Source organism: Pempheris klunzingeri, chromosome 14 (assembly GCF_042242105.1).
Source record: "Pempheris klunzingeri isolate RE-2024b chromosome 14, fPemKlu1.hap1, whole genome shotgun sequence".
NCBI lineage: Eukaryota > Metazoa > Chordata > Actinopteri > Acropomatiformes > Pempheridae > Pempheris > Pempheris klunzingeri.
The window spans coordinates 3,317,797-3,344,767 of NC_092025.1; the positions used below are offsets into that span (position 1 = coordinate 3,317,797).

Genomic DNA, 26,971 nt, shown 5'->3' on the forward strand with positions numbered 1-26,971 from the left:
GCACATTATTATATGGCACAACATAACTGCAAGACTCACTGTAGATTCTAGATCTCTTTACAAACTTAAACTTCCTTTGATATCATCAACTTGAAGTCGGTTTTTACCTCAGTCTGAAACAAAAAAGTAAAGGCACTGCCATAATCGTTTTTCTAATCCTTCCTGTCTGTGCACTCAACACTCATCCTGACTCCTATACAGGCTGAAGAGGGAGCGTTTAGGTCCACATGACTGGCTTTCCATACCCGTGCCTGGAGGCCACGACTCGATGGTGGTGCCCGGCTTGGAGCCAGAGACAACATACCAGTTCAGCGTCCTGGCCCAGAACAAGCTTGGCACAGGCCCCTTCAGCGAGGTTGTCACTGTGAACACGCTAGGTGAGTACACTCACCACTGCCCGTCCGGGACAGAGGGATCCAATAATAAAATGGCCTTGGCTGGCATGCAGCTACAGTGACAGAAAGCCTGTTACTGCGAGAAACAAATCGTTCCCACTCATTTCTATTTCTGCATCTTTTTCATATCTTAAGTGTTTTTGTGCAAAACTATATTTTCCTGGATCACTGTGTTCAATTCTAGGAGCATCATAAACCTCGCTTCACCAACATTGAACCTTTAACATTTCCACATGAATAATGTGTTTCTAAACAAGGAAGAACTGAACTGTGTTGAACTAATATGTATAAGTGCTCAGTTGAATATAAACATAAAAAAAGGGGAAACTTTCCATTTCTTTTGACGAATTGAACAATGCAGATAAGATTAGTGCTCCAGTGGCAGAGTTATAATTTTAGAAAGTTCTGTGCTACAAATGAAGTCTGACAAGCCAATGTTTCACGCCTCAGCTCTGGATAATCCAAACCCCCTCTGTGTGACTGCTGCTCGTGTGCTGTTTCACGGACTAAAGAATCCGGCTGGAGAAGTTAATACTTTTAGAAGCTGCCATTTTCTTATTGCCATCATGCCTACAGGTGTTTAGTCTAAAAATGCAAAGCATATGCCACAGTTGAGTATTCATGGAGGAGACAGTGAATGGTTCTGGTTCCGACAGCCCTCCTTATAACCACTATAGCCACTCTTTGCTTTGTCAGTCAGAGAGAAGTCTAGACATGGAACAGTTCAGTTCACGTTTATGAAGACGTTCCAATAGTGCTACAGTAGAAATTGAGACTGAGAAGTGTCGTTATATTGACAGTTGACCGTTTACACGACAACTGCTGAGCTACCTGCTCGCTGTCTGTCTGACACTGATGGATTATTTGTGTACAAAAAGACTTGCCACTATATTGGTCTTTTATTAACAGCAAAAGGACACAGCACTCTTTATTTTTTTAAATGTCAAAAATGATACTGCGGTGTTTTTTTCTTCCACAAAGCCACCGCTGACCATAATGTGCAGACACCAGCGTGCAGAGAGAGAACCTGTTAACCAGACAAGAGCCACGATGTCTGTCCTTACTGTTTCTCCAAATGAATGTTAGGTACAGCTGAGTAGACTCACCTGCCATTATAGGCAGTGAAATCTACAGTCACCAGGTTGAACTTTCATTTGCAATAGCTTATTTAGAATAGCTTGTTACAGTGTATCGTAGATACGTGAACAATGTCAAAGCCGCCTTGTAAAAGCTTAAACTAGGCTTTGGTGGAATCATTATGCAGTGCATTGACTCCTTAGAGCAGTGAAAAAAGGGACATTTATTAAGTAAAAATGAAGTTGTCACAGATTATTACTTAAAGAAAAGTGACATGCTGAAAATTGGGATAACTATTCACACTTCATCAGCTTCTGTGTCGGCCAAGGAGAAAGAACAAAGAAGACTCAGATACACTCAGTCCAGAGGCTGCTTGTAGTCTTTTTTGCTTTTCTAACACTTTTGTTAAGGGCGTCTTTATTTAAGCAAAAGTAAAATGTTGCAGCCAGTATGTTGGATACCAGCTACAGTTAACTATTTTTACCGACGACCACTTGGGTTAGTGAAGGAGGGTAATGACAAGGACATCAAAGTCTTTCATCCAAACCTGGTCAACAGATGGTCAAAACTGTGTGTGTGTGTGTGTGTGCACGTGCACTTTCCATCATTATCTATCATACTGCTGCTAATACTGCTGTTATTCTAGATCATGCGCCCAAGTCATTTATGATGTGCACATAAAATGTTATTTGTTTTCAATAGACAACGCTCAAGGAGGCAAGTCCCCAGATGGCAATATCTCCTAATATCTAATAAAGCACATTTTCAGTAATATTATGGTAAAAGATCTTAAAAGTCCACGTAGAATGATAGTCCACTCTTGGTAATGTAGTGAACTGTTGGACTGTATGTGTGTGCGTGTGTGTGTGTGTGTGTGTGAATGCAGCGAGAGTCCAGTTTTTCTATAAAAATGCTAATAAACTTTAGCATCCAGGTCAAGCATCCAGGAACATGAGTAGAGTAGAAAGCAGCATCCTGGCCAGAAGTGGACTGTCAGGATAGCTGTGGATGGAGTGTGAGAGTGAGATGAAATGATATCAAAGGATACACAGATGAAGACTTTAGAAAGCCAAATGTGAATGTTCCTCATATGATGGAGATGCATCTGATATAAAAGCTTAATTACATCTAGCCACAGTCTATGAACATATGTGTCAGTGTCAAAGTGGGAAGGGGGCTGAGTCACTGGTGTCATGCTGCTGGAACTCAGCTGCTCACTGAATATAAAACTGAGCCACTCACAAACATTCTCAACCCTAATGTGCTCTTCCAGTATTTCCTATAAGTACCCCTGAACCATTGGTGCTGCTTACCCCACCACGGTGCCTCACAGCCAATCGCACGCAGCAGGGAGTCCTGCTCACCTGGATCCCACCTGCCAATCACACAGCACCTATCCAGCATTATGTCATGGAGTTTCGCCTGGGGGAACGATGGGAGGTCTTGGACGACAGCATTCCTGCTGGGGAGACGGAGCTGCTCGCCCGAGATCTCATCCAGGTAAAAGACGGGACACGGACTGTAGTTTTTACACACAGTACTGAGCAAGAGCTACACCAGCTCCTGAGGGAAATATCTGGCTCTTTAGCTTCTACATGCGAAATTAGCAGGTCGCAAAGTGTGTCTGTCTGTAGTTTGGTGCTGAGCAGGTACTCTGCAGGGGGAAACGACACTATGAGAGCAGGGAGAGTGAACCAAAACAGTAAAGCTGTGGGCCAGACAGCTGACGTCCATTGTCAGACACAATTATGACAATAAAACCAAAGTTGACGAATTCCGTAATTTCCCAGATGAAAAGTGGCCGCCAGTATGTTAAAGATATTTTATTCTCTTTACATCTCTGAAGTCACACTATTCATCCTACATCATCAAGTCAAACCTCTCCCCAACAACAACAGCAACAAGTGGTCAATCATTTCATTGAATCCCGTCATTATCTGAGTCTTCAGAAATCACGTGGATTTGGCTAATTGAGTTTTCCATCTGTTCTGGCTGAACAGTTTCCTCTCTATAAACCACTGAAGGTGCATGAAAAGACAGTAAGGTTTGCTCCGTGTAACAGTGCTGAACTTTACTTTAAGTTCTTTAATGCCTCAGCTCTCAGATCTCAATTAAACTAGCACATTAAATCTGGGCTAAAATATTCTGTCACTTTCAGTTTGTAACACTCCTCATGACTAACATCAGTTATGTCTCTATGAACAGATTTGACCTGTTAAATGAACTCAACACTGAGGCTGTGATGTTTAGACTCAAAGCAAAGTTGATTTGTTTTTCATTACACTGTTGATGCTCTAAATTACAAGAGCCCACATCAGATTCTGCATTTGTATAATAATATGCTGCCATGTCCACCTTGGTTGTCATAGTAACAATGCAGGTGTACTCACTTTCTGAGCATCTTTCTGGGTTTTACTGTGTGGTAGTTCTAATTTTTCACTCTTTGTTACGTCGACCCTAACGCGCACAACACAAACATGCTATTATTTCTGCAGGTGTGCTCGTACTGAACACTGCAAACAGAGAGAAACTGAAACCAGTGTTACACACCATATCGATATAAATTATGAATACAATAAGCTTTTCTAGAGGACAGGGAATTTGCTCAGGAAAATCATTGTATCTTTATTCATTCATGAGTTCTGACACTATGCTTCTTTTTCAGCATTTCACATCTCATCCTTGTCAGCTAATTCTCCTGCCATCACATGTTTCAGCTTCCTTCTTTAATCTAACTACCACTTTCAGTTCCATGCAGATGCTTTTATCACTCCTTTCATTGCACAGCAAACACCCACACACACGTCTCTCCAGCTCTCTCACCACACCACACCACACCATGCGCCTAGCTTGTATAACTTTTTTGCTTCAAATTTCTCGCTGCTGAGGTCGTTTGACCAGGAGGGATGTTCTGTTTGGTTGTCTTCATGTGTGTATTGGTGTAAAACCTGGTGGTGTGATGCGTGCTATGACACTCTTTTCTGTCAGCTGACAACTCAGTCCACAGTCTATTTATCAGTGTGTCACGCCAACAGTACAGCAAAGTAGGTGCTGCACCCTGCTCAGGTGTCCTTGAGCAAGACACTGACTTGAATCTCTGGAAGCTCTACAGCTGCTGCTCTGTAGCTGACCCTACATATTGTTGTCATCACCTTACAGCTCCTGATTTGCCACATTGACCTAATTTATGACAGTTTACAGTACTCTGCGGCCTAAATAACATAATTAAATAGTACACAGTATTCAAATTTCCCATAATGTGGTGTCCACAGCATGGGTCAAGCTTCAAAACCGCTGGTTCTTACTTCCTGGCTGGTTAATGCCCATGGCTTGAATTCTATGCTCCTCGTTCATAACGCAGGCCGTCTGTTAAAAATGTTAAGTCCAATCCAAGATAACCCAGAGGACATCACCACGGCAGTGTGATTTTCAGAAGCATGCCAAATTCAGTTTACAATGCATGACTTCTAGGTTCCATTGTGCCTTAATGACACATGTTTTCCTCAAAGTTAATGCTTTAGCTGTCCTTGTTAATTAATTCATGAATTATTAATGAATGGTAACTGCACCATTTATTTCTAAAGCCTTGGCAGCTGGTTTTATACCGTGTTCCCCTCCACTCAAAAATATGTTTAACTTATAATTCCTTCACTGCGTGACATGTTTGAGCTCCACTCTGCAGAATGATGTCTGTGTACACTAAAACGCTGCTTTCACATTATAATCTGCTGACAGAGGAAAGTTCCTATGAACTCACCTCAAATCTCAGTTTAACACCAGGAGGGTTTGTGACATCACAACTAGTTTGGAACCAATCGTAGTGCAGAATGAAAGTGAAGTGCAATGTGGAAACTTGAAGCCTTTGTAAGTTAATCATTACAGACATTTTTGAAAAAAACGGGTTTACTTTCTGCTAAGTCATCATGGCAGATGGCAGCTCAGCTGGCAGGTCTTTAGAGACACAAACAGTGTCCTCCAGTCTGACTGAACCTTTCTGACACCAGACATGTGGGTTTCCCCTCTGAATGATGATCTCTCTGTTCCTCTGCTCCTAGGAGGCGTGGTATGAGTTCCGTGTCATGGCCGTCATGGATGACATGGTCAGCGAACCCAGTAACATAGTAGGGGTGTCCAGCACAGGTGAGCCATTACATCGCTTAATGCATTCTAATTTTATCCGTGGTCACCGTTAGCACAGTCTGAATATTAAAGTACAAAAATCAAAGGCGTGAACCTGACATTGTACAGTACATATGCATGTAAAATGAGAAGAAAGGGTGGGTGCTTGTTGAGACTCAGAGACTTCAGAGGAGCTTTTCTTGTCAATGCTGGGATTCGACCCGACAACCTCTGGCAGCAACGTGCATCTCTAACCTCGGGCAATCTTAACGTTTCTGAGCTGAGGAGGGGCTGTGGATGTATTGCACACGCAGCAAAGTCTAACTTTACATTTTGCCCACTCAGCACTATTAAATTTAAGCTCACTTTACATGCACACTCCTTTGTAGCATCCTGAAGAGCATGACATCATCGTTCTGCCTGTCTCCCACCGACTGTCTTGCAATGCTTTGTGCTAAAAAAAGATTCATTAAAGCCAGTCTTTTTTGGTCACAATACTGAAAGTCTGTTTTTGAATCTGAAATTAAACCCCTCAAAATGTGATGTCGCTCCCCTGCAGAGGTCACTGAGTACACATCATTTGGTAAGAGCAGCTGTTGGTAGCGTTTATAGAGAAGATTTGCTCTGGAACCCACGGGTCTGTGGAAGTACTCTGCTGCCCCCTACTGGTAAAGGGTCAGACCCATACTACACGGTGATCAAAGGCTCCTGCTCATTTCCCAGTCCATACACTATGGTATTCATTTGACAGCTTTCTCTGTGCATAATATCAATTAATATCATACTGTAATCATGATGTGGATGCTGTCCTACCAAGGATGACAGAGGTGTTCTTTGGTTGATCACTAGTTATATCAAGTTGCTGGATGTACAGTACTTTGCATTTTGCTGTGTCATGCTTCACTGCAGCATATAAAGCACTCTAACGAGTTCATAACTAAGGTTGACACACAGTGTCCCCCTGGTCCTCACTGAGCGATTCATTAGCATGTAGGTCACCACAGCAACTCCAGCGTGAATAAGTGAGGACAGCTTTAAAAGTTGGTTGGTCTGCAGCAGGAGTTAAAGTAGCTGCACAGCGCATGGACGGCTTATCATTATTCCAATGATATTGTTAATTCACAACTGCGCTGCCCCGTTAATTAATTTGATGCATCTCTGAGCGTAACAAGCTGAAGAGTGCAGCCAGTCATGTTGAACAGAGCATCAGGAAATGGGCAAGAAATGCAGCACAAATATGGTACAGTGGCAATCAGGACTGCAGCGAGGCTAAATGGTAGTTCTACATAACAGTGATGGTTTGTGAATATTCAAGGTGATAATTACACTGTCATCACTCCAAGCTGAAGAGTAGTATTTGTCACCATGAGTATTTTGTACAAGGTGATGCAGCACCAGTAAATAATACTAGTTCACAAACTATATAACACATTCCCTAAATTATTACTCTCAGCACAGAGATTATGTTTTCAGCCTGTCTGTCAGCAGGATTACGTAAAAACTACCTGCTCGATTTTCATGAATGCTGGTGGAGGAACCCATTCAGTTTAGAACGGAACCAGATCCAACTCACGGACAAGCAATTAGTGGCCTTGCAGGAGGTCTGCGCTCCCTGAGTGCCCTCCTAGCAATGATGATGCTTATGTTTGATTTTAAAGTAATTCTGCACACTTGTTGAAAGCTTTTCCCACCTATTACCCCCGAGTTAATGCTGACACAGCTCTAAAACAACTTTGTCAATAATTAGTAATAAATAACTTGCTTTCATGTTCATTTTTCATGGATGCCATGTCATTTCTAACATCCAGGCATTCTCCCTGTCTGAAGCGCTTATTTCTCAAATCTGATTAACACTAACATTTCATGTCTCTGTTAGACTGTAGGAGAGTTTGCAGTTCTTCAGGAACAAACCTTTTATCTACTGCTGTCCTCTGCTGCCACGTAGAGGCATATGCACAAGCAGCCCTGTGTTGGTGCTTGTGTAAGGCAGGAGGGGTTCTAGCTGGTTTTATACCGTGTTCCCCTCCACTCAAAATGTGTTTTACTTATAGTTCCTTCACTGTGTGACATGTTCGAGCGCCACTGTGCAGAATGATGTCTGTGCAAACTAGAACGCTGCTTTCACATTAATCTGCTGACAGAGGAACGTTCCTCTGGACACCAGGAGGGTTTGTGACTTCACAACTAGTTTGGAATCAATCGTAGTGCAGAATGAAACTTATGTGCAACGTGGAAACTGTAAGCTAATCATACAGACATTTTTGAAAAACAGGGGTTCACTTTCTGCTAAGTCATCATGGCATATACCCTGCAGAAATGCCCATTTTGAAGCCACATGCAGTAATAAAGGTCAGCCCTAGCATATTTAAATCTCATTGGATGTGGCAGGAATTTCCCTTTAATGTGCCCTTCAAAGGCTCCTCTGCAGGAACCTACAGACTGAGGATGAGGCTTCTTCTTGTCAGGGATGCTGCCAAATAGCATTAAGAAATGGCAAAGGGGCTTCTATGCATGCCCCCACCCAAACCATCAGAACACATTCTCATGTTAGATAGCTGCCTAATCAGAGCACAGACTGCTTTTCAGTGGACTCTACATCAGTAATTACATTACATCCATCAGCACATCATCAGTTTGCTGTCACACTGTGGCTTGAACTGTCTTTATGTCTCTGACGCTTCCCCTCCACCCCTCACAGACTTCTTCCCTCCCCCAGAGATGGTGGAGGAACGTGGACTGGCCAGACCTGTGGTGGCTGGCATCGTGGCCACCATCTGTTTCCTAGCAGCAGCTGTCCTATTCAGCACGATGGCTGCCTGCTTCGTCAACAAGCAGCGCCGGCGAAAGCTTAAAAGGAAAAGAGGTGAGGGGGAAGTCCTGGTCATTAGCAGCTATCTCCACAATCACGAGTATTTAGCACTACAGGCATTTCATGGTGTCTTGTAATGAGCTGGGTGTTTTTATTACTGTATCGGCCTTACATTTATGGAAGGACATAACTGTGACATTTTTACCACACATTACGTAACTTGTACTTCACTGATCGATGTACTCCAGCCTCATGCTGCTTTGTCTGACTCATATCCTCTCAGCTTTAAGTGCATGTTCAAACAGGACACATCACTTTAATTGTCTGACTTAGAATATGAGCTAAAAGTGGCTTAATGACACTTTAGACAGCAGCGGCGTTTATAGTCAGTCATTATATTTTATGGTTTTTGTTTTAGTGTCTTCTTCGTTTGACTATTATCCTGTCACTCCGGGCTCGGCAGCAGCAGCACTAATGTCACCTTTGGGGGAATCAAGTCTTGTCAATGTTTTATGTAAATGTCTTGGACGAATTTTCCCCCATGTACATATGAGGTGCAGGGACTTTGAGACTTGCTTGAATGCATGCATGCATTAACACTGCCTCTAATAATCATGAACCCCTTTATTTGAATAGCTCTGAAAAGAGAGTAAGGAACAAAGTATGTAAATACATGCTTCAAACTACAATTTCAAATAGTAGTAATGGCCACCTCTGTCTTTCTCCCGTCTTCCAGACCCCCCCCTTTCCATAACCCACTGCAGAAAAAGCATGGAAACTCCGTAAGTAACCCCCCATGACACACTACACTGCTCCACTGCTACACTGCACAGTACAGCAGACCCACTATCACACAGCACAAGTACAAAAGTAGAGAAAATGCTGTTGATTTCTGGTGAAGTGTAATAGTAGAAATGCTCATTCCACACAATAGCAGCAGGCTAGTTAGCGTCATAGCCTGCAGACATTTACACTAGAGGAGGGGGCAGGGGTGTCTGTTAGTGATGTAACAAATGTGCCAACACAACATGCCATGTAAGCCAACAACAGCAATTGTTTATTGTGGTTCAGAGGGTCAGACGAAGCAATGGACGTATTTAACAAAAGATGCTGTACTGAAATGTAACTGCTGAGTCATTCCAGTGAGAGCTAGTTTTTGAAGCTGTGTGACCTTACAAAAGTGAAATACATGAATCATGATGGAAAGATAATGAGTCTGGTTGGTCCTGTTAGCCGACAGCAGCTAGTCTCATGTATGAACATATTCCTCATGGTAGCTCACAAGAGGAAGTCCACACAGTTAGTCCTATGGTCGCTTTTAGACTTGTCTAATGCAAGATGGTTACATTTTTCCCTTAAGGTTGGCCACCCTGAGCGGGGGCGTGTCAGAGCCACGAGATATGTTGCCATTTTACAATACCTGACACATGCTTACAGGACAGTGAAACACCAAGGTGCCAAGCTTTGTGCAGGAGTAGCAGAGCTTAGCAGCTTGAAGCTTTAGTTTGGCCGGCTCATGTTTCTACAGCTTGACAAGAGTCGTCATGTGCTCCGACTTAATGTTCCAAGAAAAATCCAAAAAATATGCAGCTTCTGGCAACAGCCGCACACTACACACTGTATGCGTCACATGCTACTGGATAATGCTGTGATGGCTCACACAACAACAAGGCTGCAAATGAAAAGAGTTCCATCCCATCATTTCACGTCTTTTCATTCCTCTGTCATTGTGTGACCCTGAAATTGATCCAGTCTGCCATCATAACGAACATCTTTCCACAGCAGACATTTTAACATGTGGTAGCAAGAAGAGCACCAGTGGAACTAATAACATTAATTGTGTCTCTGGTAAACCTCAGAGCCAGCTGCACAGACCAGCACTGGCACGCTTCAGTGGAAAGAATCCAAATGGAAAGTAAAACACCTGTGTTAGTCAAAATGTCCACCAGGAGAGAGGTCTGCTCTGCTCAGTGGAGCGAGGCCTGGGAGAGAAAATATATGATCATCTGAGATGGAAGTCTCCTCACTGGTTATCTTTAATTTACTGCATAATGACTGCTGTTTTGAAATGACATCATTCCAACTACTGCAGTTTCATTAAGTGATGGTGTGGACAAATAATAACACGTTCATTTATTTTCTATATTTATTTCCTGATTCGTCATCTAGTCAAACTTATTGGATATGTGTTTAAAGATAAGCCTGGAGTTAGTCTATGTTTTTGTTGTTGTGAACAAATGTCAGGAAAGAGCAGAACCAACAATGAATCCCACAACTAAGTATTGTATGTGCCAAAAGTCAGATATACCTCCTCCTCCGTGCTATAGGGCACAACTTGTTCCTTCTTAACCATGAACACACACTGTAGTTTAATTTGACTCAATCCATGGATGAAAATAGCCCCAAACTAGTGTGCTATTTGCCTCTGATTTAGAGTTGATTGTTTTAAAGTACAGCAAATAGCTGTTTCAGGAAGTTATTTACCCTTTTTACTCTTCTGGATTATCTATTTTTTCCAAAAACATAAAATCTGGATTATTTAAGATACGCTATAATCACGTTACATTTCTCCACACAGGGGTTTTAAGTGAACAGTGCTGTATTTACTTGGTTTGAGTGAGTGTATAGTCCAAACAGGTTTGCTCTGCATGTGTGGATGCTTGCCAGTCATACATAGGCTAACATTTCACTGCAAGATGCTACAGAGCAGCGCCACAGCTGTCGCCTCAGATGGCACTTCACTGGGAAGGAATGCCCCTCTTTTATTTTCTCATCTGAAGTGGGAGGACCTATGCAGGGACCAAAACACAAGACCAATGGCATGCACCTAGAAGAATTTGAGTTGCATCAGCTGACCAGTGCTCTGGTGTGAGAATGTGGGGTTTTGGTCATATACCTTTAGAGTCAATAAATGGAGAACTGTGTCAGAGTGCATATTTCTTCCCAGGCTCTTTGTCTCCCTCTTGTTCCTCCACCATAGCCTTTCTTGTCTGTGAGCTTTTTCTTTATGTCAGACGTTCTCCTCCTCTGTGACGTACTAATGCCTTTTAACCTTTCGTTGTCATTTCCAACCCATTTAATAATTATATCAAACTATTTCCTTTCATTTTCATTTCTTTTTCAAACATACCTCTCATTGACAGGCTTCCTGTTTACCTCCATAGTTTCCCTTCTTTTTACCGTCTGGTCTCCCCACTTCCACAGGAGTCCACTTAGCCTCATTCCCAGCGTCGAGCCCTACTGGGAGGGGCTGGACGCAAGCAGGTACAGGCCCCAACCTTCCAGTCCTCAGTGAGTGTGCCAACCATGTCCCCCTGTTCTTGCACACCGTATACACCCCTTTGCACTTTGGTTCAACCCCAGCTCCTCAGACTCTGCATGCTTCTGGCCAAATGTCCCCATAAGGCAACAACAATACTGGTTGTGGTCTTTCATCGATGAAAGATGAAGGATCTACATTGTCAGAGGATGCCGAAAAAATCCAAGTTCAGCCCTTTTTAATTAAATAAACTAGTCTGCCATGTGGGACAACATTCACAGAGACAGGGAAGGAGGACAAAATCATTCTGCTTATTTCACCCCGGTTTAACCTTTATCCCCATTCAGGACAGAAGGACCAGATATCATTGTACTGTGTGTAGTTCACTAAGAGGATGATTTCACCGGACAGCATTAAAGTTTTGACATTTTGGGAAATTTGCTTGTTCTCTGTCTTGCTGTGAGTTAAATCAGAATCGACACACCTCTCATGTCTCTGCACCATACATGAAACTCAGCCAGGGGATGGTTAGCTTAGCTTAGCATAAAGACTGGGAGTCAAGGCAAACAATTAGCCTGTTTTTTCTGGTTGCCTGGCACAAAACCTCCCATAAACCACAAACTGATGAAGTTATCGTAAAATATAATATATCAATATTCATTTAGACTTTTGACTGTGGCAGGCTAGCTGCTTCCAGTCTTAGTGCTAAGTTAAGCTAACTGTCACCTGACCCGAGCATCAAATCTGCTAGAAACTTAGCAGAAGAGGAAGATGTCATCATTGCTAACACAAGGGGCAAACATGCACAGCAAGAATAGATTTGTGTTTATAATAAGTGTTTATATGGTTATAAGCACTAATATTTTCCTGTAGAATGTATTTTCAAAGGTTTCCACTCTCCCTCTCAACCCTTCTGAATATGACTTCTTGTATAGGCTGGATCAGGTTAGTCTCTTCTGATTGAGGTGGTTACATGAGGCATTTTTATTCTGATTAGCTTATTATTCCCACTATTACTTAAATGTTAGGATCCTTGAACATGCAGCCAGGGCAAAGGCGGATGGTGAAAAGAAGGTTGTTTTAGGCTTCCGGCCAGACACATTTTGACTTGTCCTGGCATGGTAAGCACAGGTAAAACTAATTTTGTTAACAAGGGCTCAGTTCCATTAAGTGTGCCAATGAGCCATGACAGTGAGCCACCATGCACAACACCAGAAACCTGGAACTAGCTCACCTAAATGGAATGCAGGTGTTTTTAATAGCGTCAACAACACCTGTGCTTTTACCGCAATGAAGAGCCGAAATGTGTGCTGTGGAAAAAGGTCTGTTAGATGAGATGAGAGTGAGATGATCAAAGCTATAACTAGCAGCTGGTTAGTTTAGCATAGCACAAAGACTGGAAATAGTTAGCTCTATTCAAAAGTAATAAGGTCTGTCTAGCAGCACCTGTCTCTTGCCTCAGCACAGCTAAGAAGATGAATTGTGATTTCAGTGTATGTATGGATTAAACAGACAAGATCATGAGTTGAAGAGTACCGTTTGCTGTTAGGAAGGATTTTGTCACTACAGAGCTTGTCCAGCTGTTTCAGCCTGTTTCCAGGCTTGATACTCTGGCTGTAGCCTTAGGTTTACCATACAGACATGAGAGGGGCATCAAGCTTCTCATCTAACTCTCCGCATTAAAGCAAATAAAGCAAATTTCCCAAAATGTTGAACTATTCCTTTAACACAATTCATGTTTTCTGCAATGTGCACAGCGCTCTGCTTATGCTTTGTGAGTATTTCTCTAGTTTCAGTTGTATGTGACTGTGACCTCGCTCACTCTTTTAAATCACTATTTCACGTCCACATGGCGTGAAGCACTTTCTATTTCACACTTCTGAATTGATAGATATCACCACTATTCGTTTTTCATCTCAGATGCTGTCACAGTCACATTTCTCTACCTTGCTCTCTTCAATGAAAGGTTTTTGATTACTAATCTGCATTATCAGCTTGTAAGGTTTATATCAGTGCCAACTGCTGCTTATGACAATGTGGTAGCTTAAAAACTTTGTCTGTACTCAGTATTTTATCTAACTGTAAAGTCAATCTGATGGACCTATGTTTTTACAGTGATCACTGAACCGTTCAGTGACCATTTAATGAAGCAGAATTTCCTGTGTTGCCATAATTTTCTTTTTGTTATGATGTAGGCAATATGAAGAGCATCAGTAGTACTTCTAACTGCAACGTGCACTAAGCGCATGAAGGGAAAACTAACTGATCAGCATTTTATTGTTTTGGCCACTGTTCCTTTTGCTTGTAGTCCCAGGACTTAAGAGAAGAGCATAGCAGCATTAGAGACAACTTAACAACATGTTTTGCATGGTTTTACAGGTTAAAGTAATCACAGGCTTTAAAACAAGCCCAGTTTTACCCTGTTGTCTAGTTGATGGTTAAGATATTACTGCAACTAATAGGAATGATGGTCAAATGTAGAAAAATGAATGATAAAATTAATTAATGATAATCACATTGTATGAGTGGTCTTTTATGTGAACACAGAAAATGCAGAAAATTGTCTTTTAAGTCAAGCATAATTGTGATGTTTGGTTCTGTTACAATTAATGTATATTATCACCGTAGTTAATAGCAAACTACTTGATAAATCAGTATTTTTTGTCTTTGTAACTTAATGAAGCAGATTAGTTTTTTTGCAGAAACCTTATCTGCACAGTTGAAACAAACCTGGGATATCTATCATATGTATGTTTTTTTTTCAGTAGTAGCTGCCTTATGAAGACTCTTATTTAAGCACAAGCCTTTGTTATTCCACTGAGGATTGGCTGTTTCATTGTCCACTAAATAAAACAATTATGGCTTCAAAACACAACCATGGTTTTCATTTCCTTCCTCCTGTAAGAAGACATTTTACAGTCATTAAAGACAATATCTCACTGAAGGGGAGTTTCATGTCATACTTCAAAATATGTACTGGTCATATTGTCAAATACAACTTGTAAAACTCTCTTTCATCCATTCAGACCTTAAAGCCTCAAGGCTGGCTATAGAAAAAGGCAGTTGCCTTACTTTGGCAGTCTCAACTAGCTTTAGTTTAGATTGACCTTTGACCTAGTTTTGACAGATTTTGCCAGTCAAGGTCACTTCAAGCTATGATTGGTAATATTCTCACTCTTCTGTGGGTGTCTTGGATCAAAGCCTCTCCTTCCTCACCTGTCTGTCATACCAGAGCGTTACATTGCTCTTGATGACAACTACCTCAACCCATTAGCTACAGTGTTGCACCAATCTAGTGCAACGGCCGGCTCTTTCTTCTTTTGACATTGTCATGGATATTTTCTTTTGGCCTTGAAGTGGTCTAGCAAGCTGTTTCTCCCAAGCTTGATTTAAATCCCAAACATATCATCAAGTAGTGCATATGGCACTAAAATATACTCTCTCCACATGTAACTAGCTCTAAGTTTAACTTTACTAATGCAGCAAGGTCTGGGAATTTTCAGATATTTACTCACGTGTGGGCCACATACAGACAGACGTGTCCATTCTATAGGCATTGTAAAAAGACGTTGGCATATTTCTCATTTTCAACTGTAATTTGAAGGTATTTATATCCATATTTACCCCAGCCATTGTTTTAAGTTAGAGAAATTGTGTATTAAAGGGCTGCAAGTCATACACTGTGAATATGAACACCCTTAAAGTCCCTAAAAACCCATTTTCTCAATCAGCTTCTGACTGTGAGCGATGGAGTCCAACATGAACATGTTATTTCCTGCCAAAGCCAGATCACCTTTGGTTATTTCACTTGGCTGATATCCAATTCCTATGTTTTCCCCCCGGTCTTCTGACTGCTTTGAAATGTGCAGGGTTGGATTTGAAAAATGTGATGTTACATACTACAGGACACCAATCATGATTTAGCAACATTTGAATCCGAATCTGATGACAGTTGGTATGTTGTTCACTATCAAATGGTCAAATGAAACAACATCCACATAGTCCTGATGAAGCAGTTGTTGACTGTTAAACTGTCATAATTGTTTTGTAACTTTGATGTTTCATTTTTATGTATTTTAATTTCAAATCAAATATGCTGTAGTACAGACCAAAAACAATTGAAAATGTATCACTGTCAAAATACTTTAGACTTGAAAGTGAAAGGTACTTTTGGGTACAAATAATCCAGTTTGTTGTTGTCAATATTTTTTCTCACTTCTCTTTAATGTAATTATGCATGAAATTAATATGTTTCAGAGATTCACACTAGTGCATTTAGTGTATCATTTAGCGTCTGATACCCCCTCCTTGTGTGCACCTTCCTGACTACTTGACAAAAAGCAATTGTTTTGTTTCACCAAACCTCTGCATCTACACTTTGCAAACCCTCACTTTTAATGCCAGAGAGGCACATGGTGTGTCTTTTCTCAAGCTTAGTCGTGCCAGATGTATGTAAGAGATACATAGATAAATTAAAGGATTAGATGGTGCAGCAGCAAACACACAAATACCTTATGACTCATTATCACATGGGTGTTTTGAAGTAGAGTGCAGCCATCATTTAATTAGCTGGATTCCTCTTCAGCGCCATCAGTGAAGCTTTCCTTTGCCCAGAAAGTAGATTTTTACATTTTTGAATATTCACTTCTTCTCTATTTGTTTCTTTAGGTCATCTTCAGGAAAGGTGAGCCCAGAGAGCGTTCGTTCCAAGGCATCCCCGTCAGAATCATCTGAAGATAGTCATGACCAGCGTGGGAAGAAACCACCCCCAAGTCCAGGGAAGAAGGAGGAATTGTCTTTATACATGAAGACTAAAAGAGCAATAACAAGCAAAAAGTACAGCATCTCCAAACATGAAGCTGAAGCAACCACACCCATTGAACTCATCAGCCGAGGCCCAGATGGACGGTTTGTCATAGATCCCTCTGATGCAGAAATGTCTGTTAAGCCCCGGCGAATTGAGGGCTTCCCCTTTGTGGAAGAATCAGACCTCTATCCTGAATTCCGGCAGTCAGATGAAGAAAATGACGATCCCAGGCCTCTGCCACCAGTTATGGCCCCACTTCGGACTCACCAGATTTCCCCCATCTCCAGTCAGGAATCCTACCTGCAACCTCCAGCCTACAGCCCTCGTTTCCAAAGGCCCTTCGAAGGTATGACCATCATGGAGAGCAGTCGGCTCCAGGCCACAGGGCAGATCCGAGGCTCACTTCACCACAGGGCTTTTTATGGCTATCTAGCCCCCCCTGGGGATCATGATCCCCCACCTCCTTTTTACATGCCTGATACCAGCCCACTCAGCTCTGTCATGTCCTCCCCTCCTTACCTTGCTGAAGGTCCTTTTGGTCACCCCATGATTCCTGAAGAAATGGGGGAGGGTGATTTCCCACAATATGCTGTCTCTGGTTTCCCACTTCCTCTGACACTCACCTCTTCCTCTCGTTCACCGGAGCTTTGGCAGGGACTGGATTTCACCTTTGCAAGTCTGGAGGGGCCCCAATTCATTTTCCCACCACATCACCCTTTGCATTTCCGCCACGACTCCCCCTATCCTCCTCCACCTCATGTTCTTCCCCTTAGTGCTTTCCAGCCTTCCTCCCTTCCAATGCCGACTTACCCAGCTGTCCTGCCACTGGAGGCCCCAAAGAGCCAATCAAGAAAGTCTCCCAGCAAGGCCAAGCCTCATGGCTCCCCAGCCAAGCATTTAGCTATGCAAGAGGCGCATTTAGGGCAGCTAAGACACACAAGCCACGGTATAGGTGTGCCGGTTTTGCCTTACACCGATCCAATGGCCCATATTGTCCCTAGCACATTCAGTAGCCTGGATACACGATGGTTTGAAACCACCCCTCGTTTCAGTCCCAGACAGGCTCGTAGGATGGATTCCGGGATGCATCAGGTGGTTCTACAGCCCTCCCGACTTTCACCCCTCACCCAAAGCCCCCTTAGTTCTCATGAGGGCTCTCCAGAGATTGTTGTGCGTCCCCGGCCACGTCCCAGCTTTGTCCACCCTCCTATACCCCCAGAGATGTCTGAGATTACCCTCCTCCCTCCTTCCACAGCCAGCTTCTCAAGGAGATCTTCCCCCTCCTCCTCACCTGCCCTAGGCCAGGGTAGCAGGAGAGCAAGTCCCAGCTACCGTTCCCACACGGCCTTTGCCACCTCTGCAACCAGCTACCCAGCTTCCCAGTCCCCGTCACCCCCCATGGAAAGCAGCAACATATTTGGGCAGATGCCATCTCAAAGGAGGACTGAGGAGGGGATCCTTCCATCTGAGCCCTCTCCACCCCAGTTGTCAGCTTCAGGGTAGGTGCATTAGGCATGCAGAGAGGGATCCCATTTGAGTCATCAGCCCCAACCCATAATGCTTTGATGTGTGAAGTTGCTCTGACATTTTGGTTACTAAAGTGCTGTCTAATATTCGTCAGTTTTTTAATCATGTCTGTGGCAAATTAGTTTTGTAGTTTAGTTTATACATTTTTCATTTGTTAACACTTATTTGAAAAATGAAAATTGTATGGTTGAAGGAAGATCATTTTGTTGTGATGCTTAATTTGATGAATTTATTGATGAGAAGTTTAGTTTCAATTTGGTCGATGCTGCTTTTCATGTCAGACATCAAATAGAGGTTTTCACCCATTGATTCTGTGAAGCAGTGCTCCAAAATTATCACCTTTAAGGATGCATTACATTGTCCATTGAAAAGACCTAAAAGTATAGATTATGAAACAAGTTATTAATTGAATTGACAAGAAATGCATTTGCTTCACAGATTACATTTCAGACCTTTTGGGGCTACCGTCCATCCAGATGAAAAATACTATCACCAGTGCACAGTATAATTTGCTTGGCATAAGCCCCTAAAAGTCTGGGAATTTGCCAACATCACCACAGGATCCCTGTTTTTTCCATCTGTATCATGCATTACCCTGCTTTCACCTAACAGGAGGAATCCCATAATTTTCATCCAATTGATTCCCGAGACAAAACAAACACCCATTGTTATGTCTAGCTCCAAGCCTTTGAAGATGCCTTTATCATGCGGAGGGATGCTTTAAGAAGAGTTCATCTTGGCAGGCCCTGCGGCCCATCCTCGGCCTTAGTAACCTGACTGCATGACCAATTCTCCCTTACCTTCCAATCTCTCAGATTTTTTCCTACCCTACTTTCCCTTCCCCTTCTGTAACCTTCCTCTCCCGAACCCCTTTAATTGCCCCCAGGACACTCCCAGGTCTGACTGCCAAGGAAGGGTTGTTGGGCAAAGTGTGTCACAGGGCCTGTCCGCTTCTCATGTACTGCAATGTCTTCATCATTATGAATTAGGGGCAGTATGGTGGTTCTTGATGGCTCCTGGAGTCTTACCTGCTTTGTTTTTGATTGATCTCAGCTATCTGGGCAGCGTTGTTGTGACCAGGTCCTCTACACCGCAATAGGTAAGGGTTGGATCCATGTCTGAAAGGGGGGGGTTAGCAGGTGGGACTTTTTTGATCACCTCGTCCTTTAAAGGGGAATACAAGACTTTGAGTCTTTGTTTGATTTGTTCCTTCCTTCAGTCAACACGTGTAGTTTATTTCAGTTTTTTTCCTTTTTCCTTTTTCTCAAAGTAGCTATGCATTTTAAGTTCTGCAGTCTTCGGTACATTATGCATTCTGATTGATATGCATATGCCATCTTCTAGCTAATAGATTAGGTTAGAGATGATCACCAACATGATTTCATGCTTGAGTGGTTTGCTAACTGACCACATTCACATGTCGATTTTTAATTTAATTAAGAACAATACGTCACCACAGATAAATCTATCCCATGTTGACACAATAGTAATCAGCCTCAAGCCAGTTTAAATAGTTATTCAAAAAATTTTAGTTTCGTTATTCTGAAATGAGTTTACAAAGGTCACCCACTGGTACATAATACAGTATTTGGTGCAAATCCCAAAGAAGATGTCTGTGCGTGGCCAAAGTGGACTATACTTAAACTGAATGGTTAGAAGGTTCAGACATGTTTCTATACACAAACAGCATTGGCAATGTAGAAGCAAGCTCCCACAATAGTTCTTCTGTAATTTGCTAAAGTTTTGACAGTGTGCTACTGGGGTGCTGTGCCATTGTTCCAATTGCCGATTATTCTGAAACCTCAATAGTCATTGGATCTCATAGGACCACAAGCCTATTTGTCTGACAGCCTGTTATTCCGAAAAAAAAAACCGCCCATTGCTCTGAAAATAAACACTCTCACTGCAGCTGTATTCTGTCCATAAGAACTCTGGCCTCATGTTCCAAACTTCCTGAATCTTGTTTCTCAGTATAAATCGCAATTTCATAAAAGAGGCCCCTGCTGATTCAGCGTGGACAGGCCTGGCAGTCCCTAAACGAACAACTGAGGGGAGAGCGTGTATTTTCGGAGCCATTGGCATTTGTTTTCAGAATACCAGGCTGTTGGACAAATGGGCATGGAGTTTTGTGGGATATTTTCGGACTGTTTTTTTGGGGGGGTTTTGGAATAATGGACCATCAGAACAATGGGCAGTCTCTGCTGTGGGTCAGTGATATTGCGTAGGAGCTCAGCCCTCTACAGAATTCTTTATTGATTTACCCTAATGAGACTCTGCCTCAGCATCCTGAGACAGATCAATGTTCTCATCACCCACTTAGACAGTAGTATGCCATAGTTATGGGAGAAGACTTGTGTTTATCTTAGTTTACCTTGAATTAATGTGAAGAACTCTTCATCAAACATGAATGTCACAGTCCAACAGTCATTTCAAGGTATCGTGGAGAAGACTGGCCGCTTCTGCTCCACGCCCATGTTTGCGCCCACCCCACTTACTTTGACTTTAACTAATGAAAGCTTTTTTATGCTTGTCCAAGACATCATGGCACAAGCCTGTGCAGATGGCACGTGAACTATGAGCATGCACAGAGGCTTTTATGCTCAATGTTTTATCTGTTGCAGTATTCCCTGAAGCACCAAATTACACTGTGAAGAAGCAAGAAGTCAACTAGCGTTACTGTAGTGCGCATATATAGGTCATCATTGCTGAGAAAGAATTGTAATTAATTGAATCACCTTTGAGTATTCCTGTAGTGAAAGATATCAACCCCGTTATCCTTGTCAAACTGAAAAGTCCTGCAATGCAAGAGGCGCGATGACATTATTTTGCAGCCTCACGCTGGGGAGACTGTGTTATGCATGAAGAAAGTGTAACTACTCCCACCACACCAGTTTGGTGCCGAGTCTGAGGAAGTTCCCCCCACCCATTTGAGCTACCACAGACCTGGAAGATAGTTGAGTGAATATACCAACTACCAGGTAGGAGGCATGGTTTATGTGTCTCCAATTCATGCCCGTTTTCCAAATTTTTCCTGGCAGTGGCTTTTACTACCAAATGTATAGTCAGGGCCCGGAAAACAAAGGAATTGCACATGTGATGAATAGTCATTGTGTGCCTCCTTCCCTCTTCCTCCAGTGACAAGCCATCTCTTCTATTGAGTCAGCTTACTCAGGATGGAATTAAATGCTGATTAAATGCTGCTCGATCCTGTCCAGTTTCTTATATGCTATGCTGCTTAGGGTGTAGCTCTAGTTAGCCTTCTTGTCAGGCTCACTGGCTTGTTTGTGCCACTACAAGACTGAACTGATTTCTGAGGGGATTGTCAAGGATTACAATGAGGCCCACGCTAAGGCAGCAGATTGTCTCCGGTCTTTGCCATCAACTATGAGAGAACCTTGTCCAACATACAGTAGGTTGGACACAGGCACCTTTGGGTGAGCCACTTGATCCTCAAGGAGCATGAGTGGTGAGCGGTCCTCAACATGCCATTCCTACAACTCACTCTTTGGACTCAACATCCTGCAAGAAGTTAAACTGACATCCAGCTGCTCCAGGTAACCCTGGCCCCATCCTCCCTCTCAGTCTGAAGATGAGCCAGCCTGCTATGGGTTTAATGGACCAGCTTCATCAGTCCAGCAAAGAATAATGCTAATTGTAAGGGGCATTGTACTGCTCATTACTTCCTTTATTAAAAAATAGCCAACAGAGACTCCCATTAGAGGGCCACACATGCAGTCATAGAACTGGAGTTACATCCAGGTAACACTGAGTATTCATTATAAAAAGCAATTATACTGTTCCCAGCAGGTGTGATCACCAATTTATGTTGCTGTTCTTCTGTACGATATAAATTATTACATGGTGTGGCATACTGTGTATTAATGACAGGGTGGTCTGTGTGGATTTTGTTTAACATAGACATTCTTTATTCTCAGATGATCGCTTTCTAAAAACTTTCTTAGCATTCTCCTCAAGCGTGACACATTCTGCCATTTATATTTTACAGATGCTTGTATTGTATGACACCAATTGAAAATATTTTGGACCTCCGTCTCCGAGAAATATTTTGTAAGATTGGCGTTATGATGTCACATTAAGCTGTGTGTCCACTGGGAGCCATCATTCACAGCTCCTTCTTTGCATTAAAATGAAAGCGGATATGCAGTTGCATGTTCCACCAGTGATGAAAGCTTAGCATGTCTTAAAAATCCAGTTGCCTGCCGGTGGGCATGGGTAGCGTTAGGGTTAGGGTTACATGAAGGCTCATATATGCATGTTATAAGGGTTAGGAGTAGGCTCAGGGTTGGGTGGAATGTTAAGAGGTTAAAAATATTTCCTGCTTTTAAAAAAATTGCACCAGGCTCCTAGCTCTGCAAGGTTATGAATAGTAAAGCAACAGCAGGAGCCATGACCAGCGCTTCCTGCAAGCATCTAACCCAAATATCTAAAAGTAGATTCCTGGTGGACACATGGCCTTAATCCCCTGTATAAAGCATCTGTATAGAGCATGAATCAAACCATCTACTTACTGTAAGTATACAATTGCACTTGTAAGTTTGGACTGCAGAACAGTTCTCACTGCCATGTAAAGCAAGTGTTCTGCCAAAACAGCTTACGCACTTCTTTTTATCTTAAGAAACAAATATTTTGCCAAGGGCTTGCAGAGGGTAGACACACAGGGGGCTTGAGGACCCCCTCATGTTTGAGTGAACTGGCCCGATGAAGTGCTTTTGAATGTATTCCCCTTTAAAGTCGTGTTCCATGTGCAAACTGCCATGCATGCCATCGCTAAATATTGCTCCTCCGTTTCAAAAAAGAAACAATTATATGGATAAATTCTTGTTACATTTGTTGTCCTAGTGCTTCGCTTTTCTTTGGCTTATTTTTCATTATGTGACTGTTCCCAAGTAGTCATTTTCCCCTCCCGCCATCTCTCCCCCTGTCAGCATGGTGAAGCCCATTGTAGACAGTATCCATGTCTATGAATACATATTGATGATGCTTTGTTGCTCAGCTGTGATTCTCCCCCTCTACTAACGACCATCGGTTTCTCTCTGCAGCCACGGTGGGAAGATGGCCTCTCTGTAATGCTAATTGTTTTCTGTGCCTTGAGAGAACCAAGTGTGTGTTTGTGGCAGAAATCTGTGGGCTGCCAAGTCATAAGTGCCTCCATGAATGGGAGGGAGGTCTGTAGATCATGAGCGGCTGAGAAATATACACTCCACACCAAGGAAACATTTGCACCTGTTATTTTCAGAGTGCGATCAATCATTTTTTAAGACAATTGCATAATCTGCCAAGTCAAAAAAAAAGAAACAATCAGAAAGTTTTGTTTACGATTTGTTTGAAATATTCTTCATTTGTTCATTTTGGGACAATTTTCCTCTGAAATTAACAGTGCAAGTCTGTTTAAATGTTGTATTTATTCAAGAAAACTTTGCTCTGTTCAAGTTTACACCATGAGGTAAACAGATGGTTGCAGGGATCGTGTTACACTTTGCTTTTCTTTGGATAAAGATTGTTTGGATCAATTTGAGCAAAATATCTTAGATGTCCCTGAAGGGCAATGACATTTCAAGGTGCACAATTTGATATGATTTAATATATCTGGATTTATGAGCTAATTTTGTGACACATAATCCTTATTAACATAACTGTTAATAGTAAATCCAGATAATGTACAAGGTTTTGGTAATAGACTTAATCCCAAAAAAAAAATGTTGCTGAGTACCTGAGTACAGCTCTTAAGGTGACTCACATTGATCCTTTGGCAATGTGCTGCACCTCTTGCTTAGCACGAGCAGTGCCTTTTTGAGATTGTGTTGGTTTCTGGTTGTGTTGAGCTCCATAGTGCAGAGTCCACTGACTATGTTTGGCCTGGAGTTACCCGTTTTCCCCTCTCTCTGTCCTCTATCCAGAAAACGTCGAGGTGCGCCGAGTGCCCTTTCGGGGTCTGAGAGGATTGATGCACTGAGATACCAACGTATTAAAAAGGTCAAGAAGATGACGATGAACAACAATAACTCCAAGACCAGAAAGAAAGCAGGTGTGAACCCTGTCCCTTTCTGTTCTCAGTTTTACACTGCAATATATATGTAATAGTACTACGTCTTGATAACCACAGGTAAAATGCTGATGTATTTTTATTACCTACAAAGGATGCATCATATTTATCTGAAGCAATACCTCTACCAACAGAGGTAGATAGCTGTTACACTGCCCCCTTTCTGGAGATATATCCTATTTTTCCACTCAATAAGATGATAAATTCCCACCAAGAAGGTCTCAGATACAACCAGTAAAGTAACTAATGTAGACAGGACCAACCTGGGGTAAGTGAAATACCAGAGACTGGCTCTGAGAGGCAGTTTACAAATGAGCCAGCATGTGACTGGACTAAGAGAGCTTGTCTGAGCTGGAGATACAGTTTTACTGACCTTCACTGAATTCTGGTCATTTAAAGGGTGTATGAGATTCAGCATCTCGGAGCAAAACTAATAATAATAATGCATTTTATTTGTAGTGCACTTTACATGTGTGTTTACAAGTGCTACATAAAACACCAATAGGCAAATCAACAATTGAAAAATCAGTCAGCATCATAAAAACAGCAAAAGAGAAAGGTTTTTGGTCCTTTTTTAAAGGACTCCACAGTCTGTGGTGCCCTCAGATGGTCCAGAAGTGAATTCCACAGGCAGGGAGCTGCAGAGCAGAAGCCCCGGTCTCCCATGGTGGCGAGTTTTGTCCTGGGGATGTGGAGATTAGATGAGTCATTGGAGTGGAGGGAGCGTGTTGTGGTGTGTGGGGTGAGCAGTTCCTTGAGGTGGGGGGGGGCGTTACCATGGATGCACTGGTGGGTGGGGAGGCAGATCTTGTAATGTATTCTGTCAGGGACAGGGAGCCAATGGGAACGCAGGACTGTTGTGATGTGGTCGTGTTTTTGGTTTTTGTAAGTAGTCTGGCAGCACTGCTCTGGATGGACTGGAGCTTCTGGAGGTTTTTGTTTGAAATGCCAAAGAGGAGCCTGGAGGAGATAAAGACATGGACAAGTTTTTCAGCGTTGGGTGGGTGAGTGATGGACGGAGGCTTGCAATGTTTTTGAGATGAAGAAATTAGGTTTTGCACAGGTGTTTAATGTGGGAGTCAAAGGAGAGGTAGGGGTCAAACCGAACACAAAGGTTGGTGACAGCAGAGGAGAGTGGGATGTCCTGACCAGAAAAGGTTATGGCTGTGATGGGAGATGACTGGAGCTGATGGGGAGTGCCAACTAATATGGCCTCAGTTTTGGAGCTGTTGAGTTGATGAAAGTTCTGGTTCATGCCTTTATCTTCTCCAGGCAGAGGGTGAGTGTGGAAAGTGATGATGGGGGCGAGGTGGATGGTGAAGCAGAAGAGGGGTGAGGGTCCATTTTTATGTAAAGTTGAGTGGCGAAGCAGTGGAAGGATATTCCGTAGCCACTGATGACCTGGCCAAGGGGAAGCATGTACAGTGTGAAGGCCAGTGTGGGGCCAAGGACCGACCCTTGTGGAACCCCACAGGTGACAGTCTGAGTCCTGATTTGGCTTCACAGATGGAGATATATTCAGTCCTGTTAGTGAGGTAGGACTGGAACCAGCCAAGAGCGGTGTCACAGAGCCCGATGGTGTTGAGGAGGATGTTGTGGTCGACGATGTCAAAGGCTGCAGACAGATCAAGGAGGATTGGCGACCCTGATCAGAGCTGTTTCAGTGGAGTGAGCAGGCCGGAACCCAGACTGAAACTAATATGCATCGCTTCCACCATGGCCAGGTCTCATGTGTTCTTGTTTGTTCTGTACACACCTTAGTACACAGTACACCACTAAGCTGAAGAACGAGTGAGAGCTGCTGCTCAGCCACAGATTCATTCAGTGAGCTAACACACAGCACAGCACAGCTAAGGCAGTCTGTGGTTGTGAACCATAGACTGTTCAGATTATCAAATACATTTTACCCAAATGGCCCATGTAAAGAGCCCCACAGCATGCCTGCTGTAGATGCATTGCCACTGCTTTATTACTGTGCCGTGCTAAAACCACAGATAACGATTTGTGTACGATGATGCAGTGTTGAGTAGTGGTTTTGATAGTGGACTATTCTATGAAACCCCTACCATACACCTGTAGTACACTCAAAAACAACATACTGTACACAGATACACACAGGCACACACTTAATCACTGGATGTGCAGTTTTTCAGAGAGCAAGTCAGTAAGACTCCACACGGTTGAACTCCGTAACAGCAGTACTTCAGGGAAGTCATATACAGTATACATTGCCTTTTAAATGCAACAGATATTGATACAAGCAGGTTCATGATTTCACATATCATGGTAGTTAGATAGTGATGGGACATGATGGCGATGACCTGCCTTTTGTCTCCCCTCCTCCAGGTGTCTCCACCTCTCAGACCCAGCAGGCCTACACCTCTCAGGTACTCCAGCCCGAAGAAGCTCTCTACCTCCGCAAGAAGAAGAAACGGCCCATCCTCCATGACCCATATACTCGCTTTTCTGCTCTGCTGTATCGCCGCCCACCCCGGGAGGACCAGAAGGCTATCTTGGCCAGCATGGACAACATAGACCTAGACCATGCCACCCTCCTCTAAAAGCCCTTGAGGACAAGGTCGCAACCACGCAATACATCCCCATTCCAAAATAACACTACACATCAGTTGAAAAAAACAACACTATAGATTAATTAAAAATCTTTGCAATTTATTATCTATTAAGGGGAATAGCACTAAATTTCAGCATTCAAATCTGGTATATTTTTCAGCTACGTCCTTGGTCAGTTCAGGCTGCATTAGTGAGCAGTCTGCCACGTTCACAAGCAAAGCAAAAGTACTTTAAGAATCAGAAATCAGATCCCAAACACAAAAGAATTTTTTTTAGAAACTTATTAGTGTAATTAAAAAAGTACAGATTAATAGTTGTGTCTAAAATTCTGTTCCCGACTTCC

At 42.7% G+C, this 26,971-nt stretch overlaps 1 protein-coding gene across 1 annotated transcript in view; it reads left to right on the forward strand.

Moving 5' to 3' along the window:
* The window catches only part of LOC139213253 (protein turtle homolog B-like), a 105,426-nt gene extending 78,808 nt beyond the window's left edge, over positions 1 to 26,618 (forward strand). The window contains exons 13-21 of the mRNA XM_070843910.1: positions 202 to 377; positions 2,746 to 2,972; positions 5,528 to 5,612; positions 8,290 to 8,454; positions 9,137 to 9,182; positions 11,605 to 11,691; positions 16,328 to 17,965; positions 23,912 to 24,039; positions 26,404 to 26,618. Coding sequence (XP_070700011.1) covers positions 202 to 377; positions 2,746 to 2,972; positions 5,528 to 5,612; positions 8,290 to 8,454; positions 9,137 to 9,182; positions 11,605 to 11,691; positions 16,328 to 17,965; positions 23,912 to 24,039; positions 26,404 to 26,618 — 2,767 coding nt within the window. The remainder of the gene's footprint in view (positions 1 to 201; positions 378 to 2,745; positions 2,973 to 5,527; positions 5,613 to 8,289; positions 8,455 to 9,136; positions 9,183 to 11,604; positions 11,692 to 16,327; positions 17,966 to 23,911; positions 24,040 to 26,403) is intronic.
* The last annotated feature ends 353 nt before the right edge of the window (positions 26,619 to 26,971 follow it).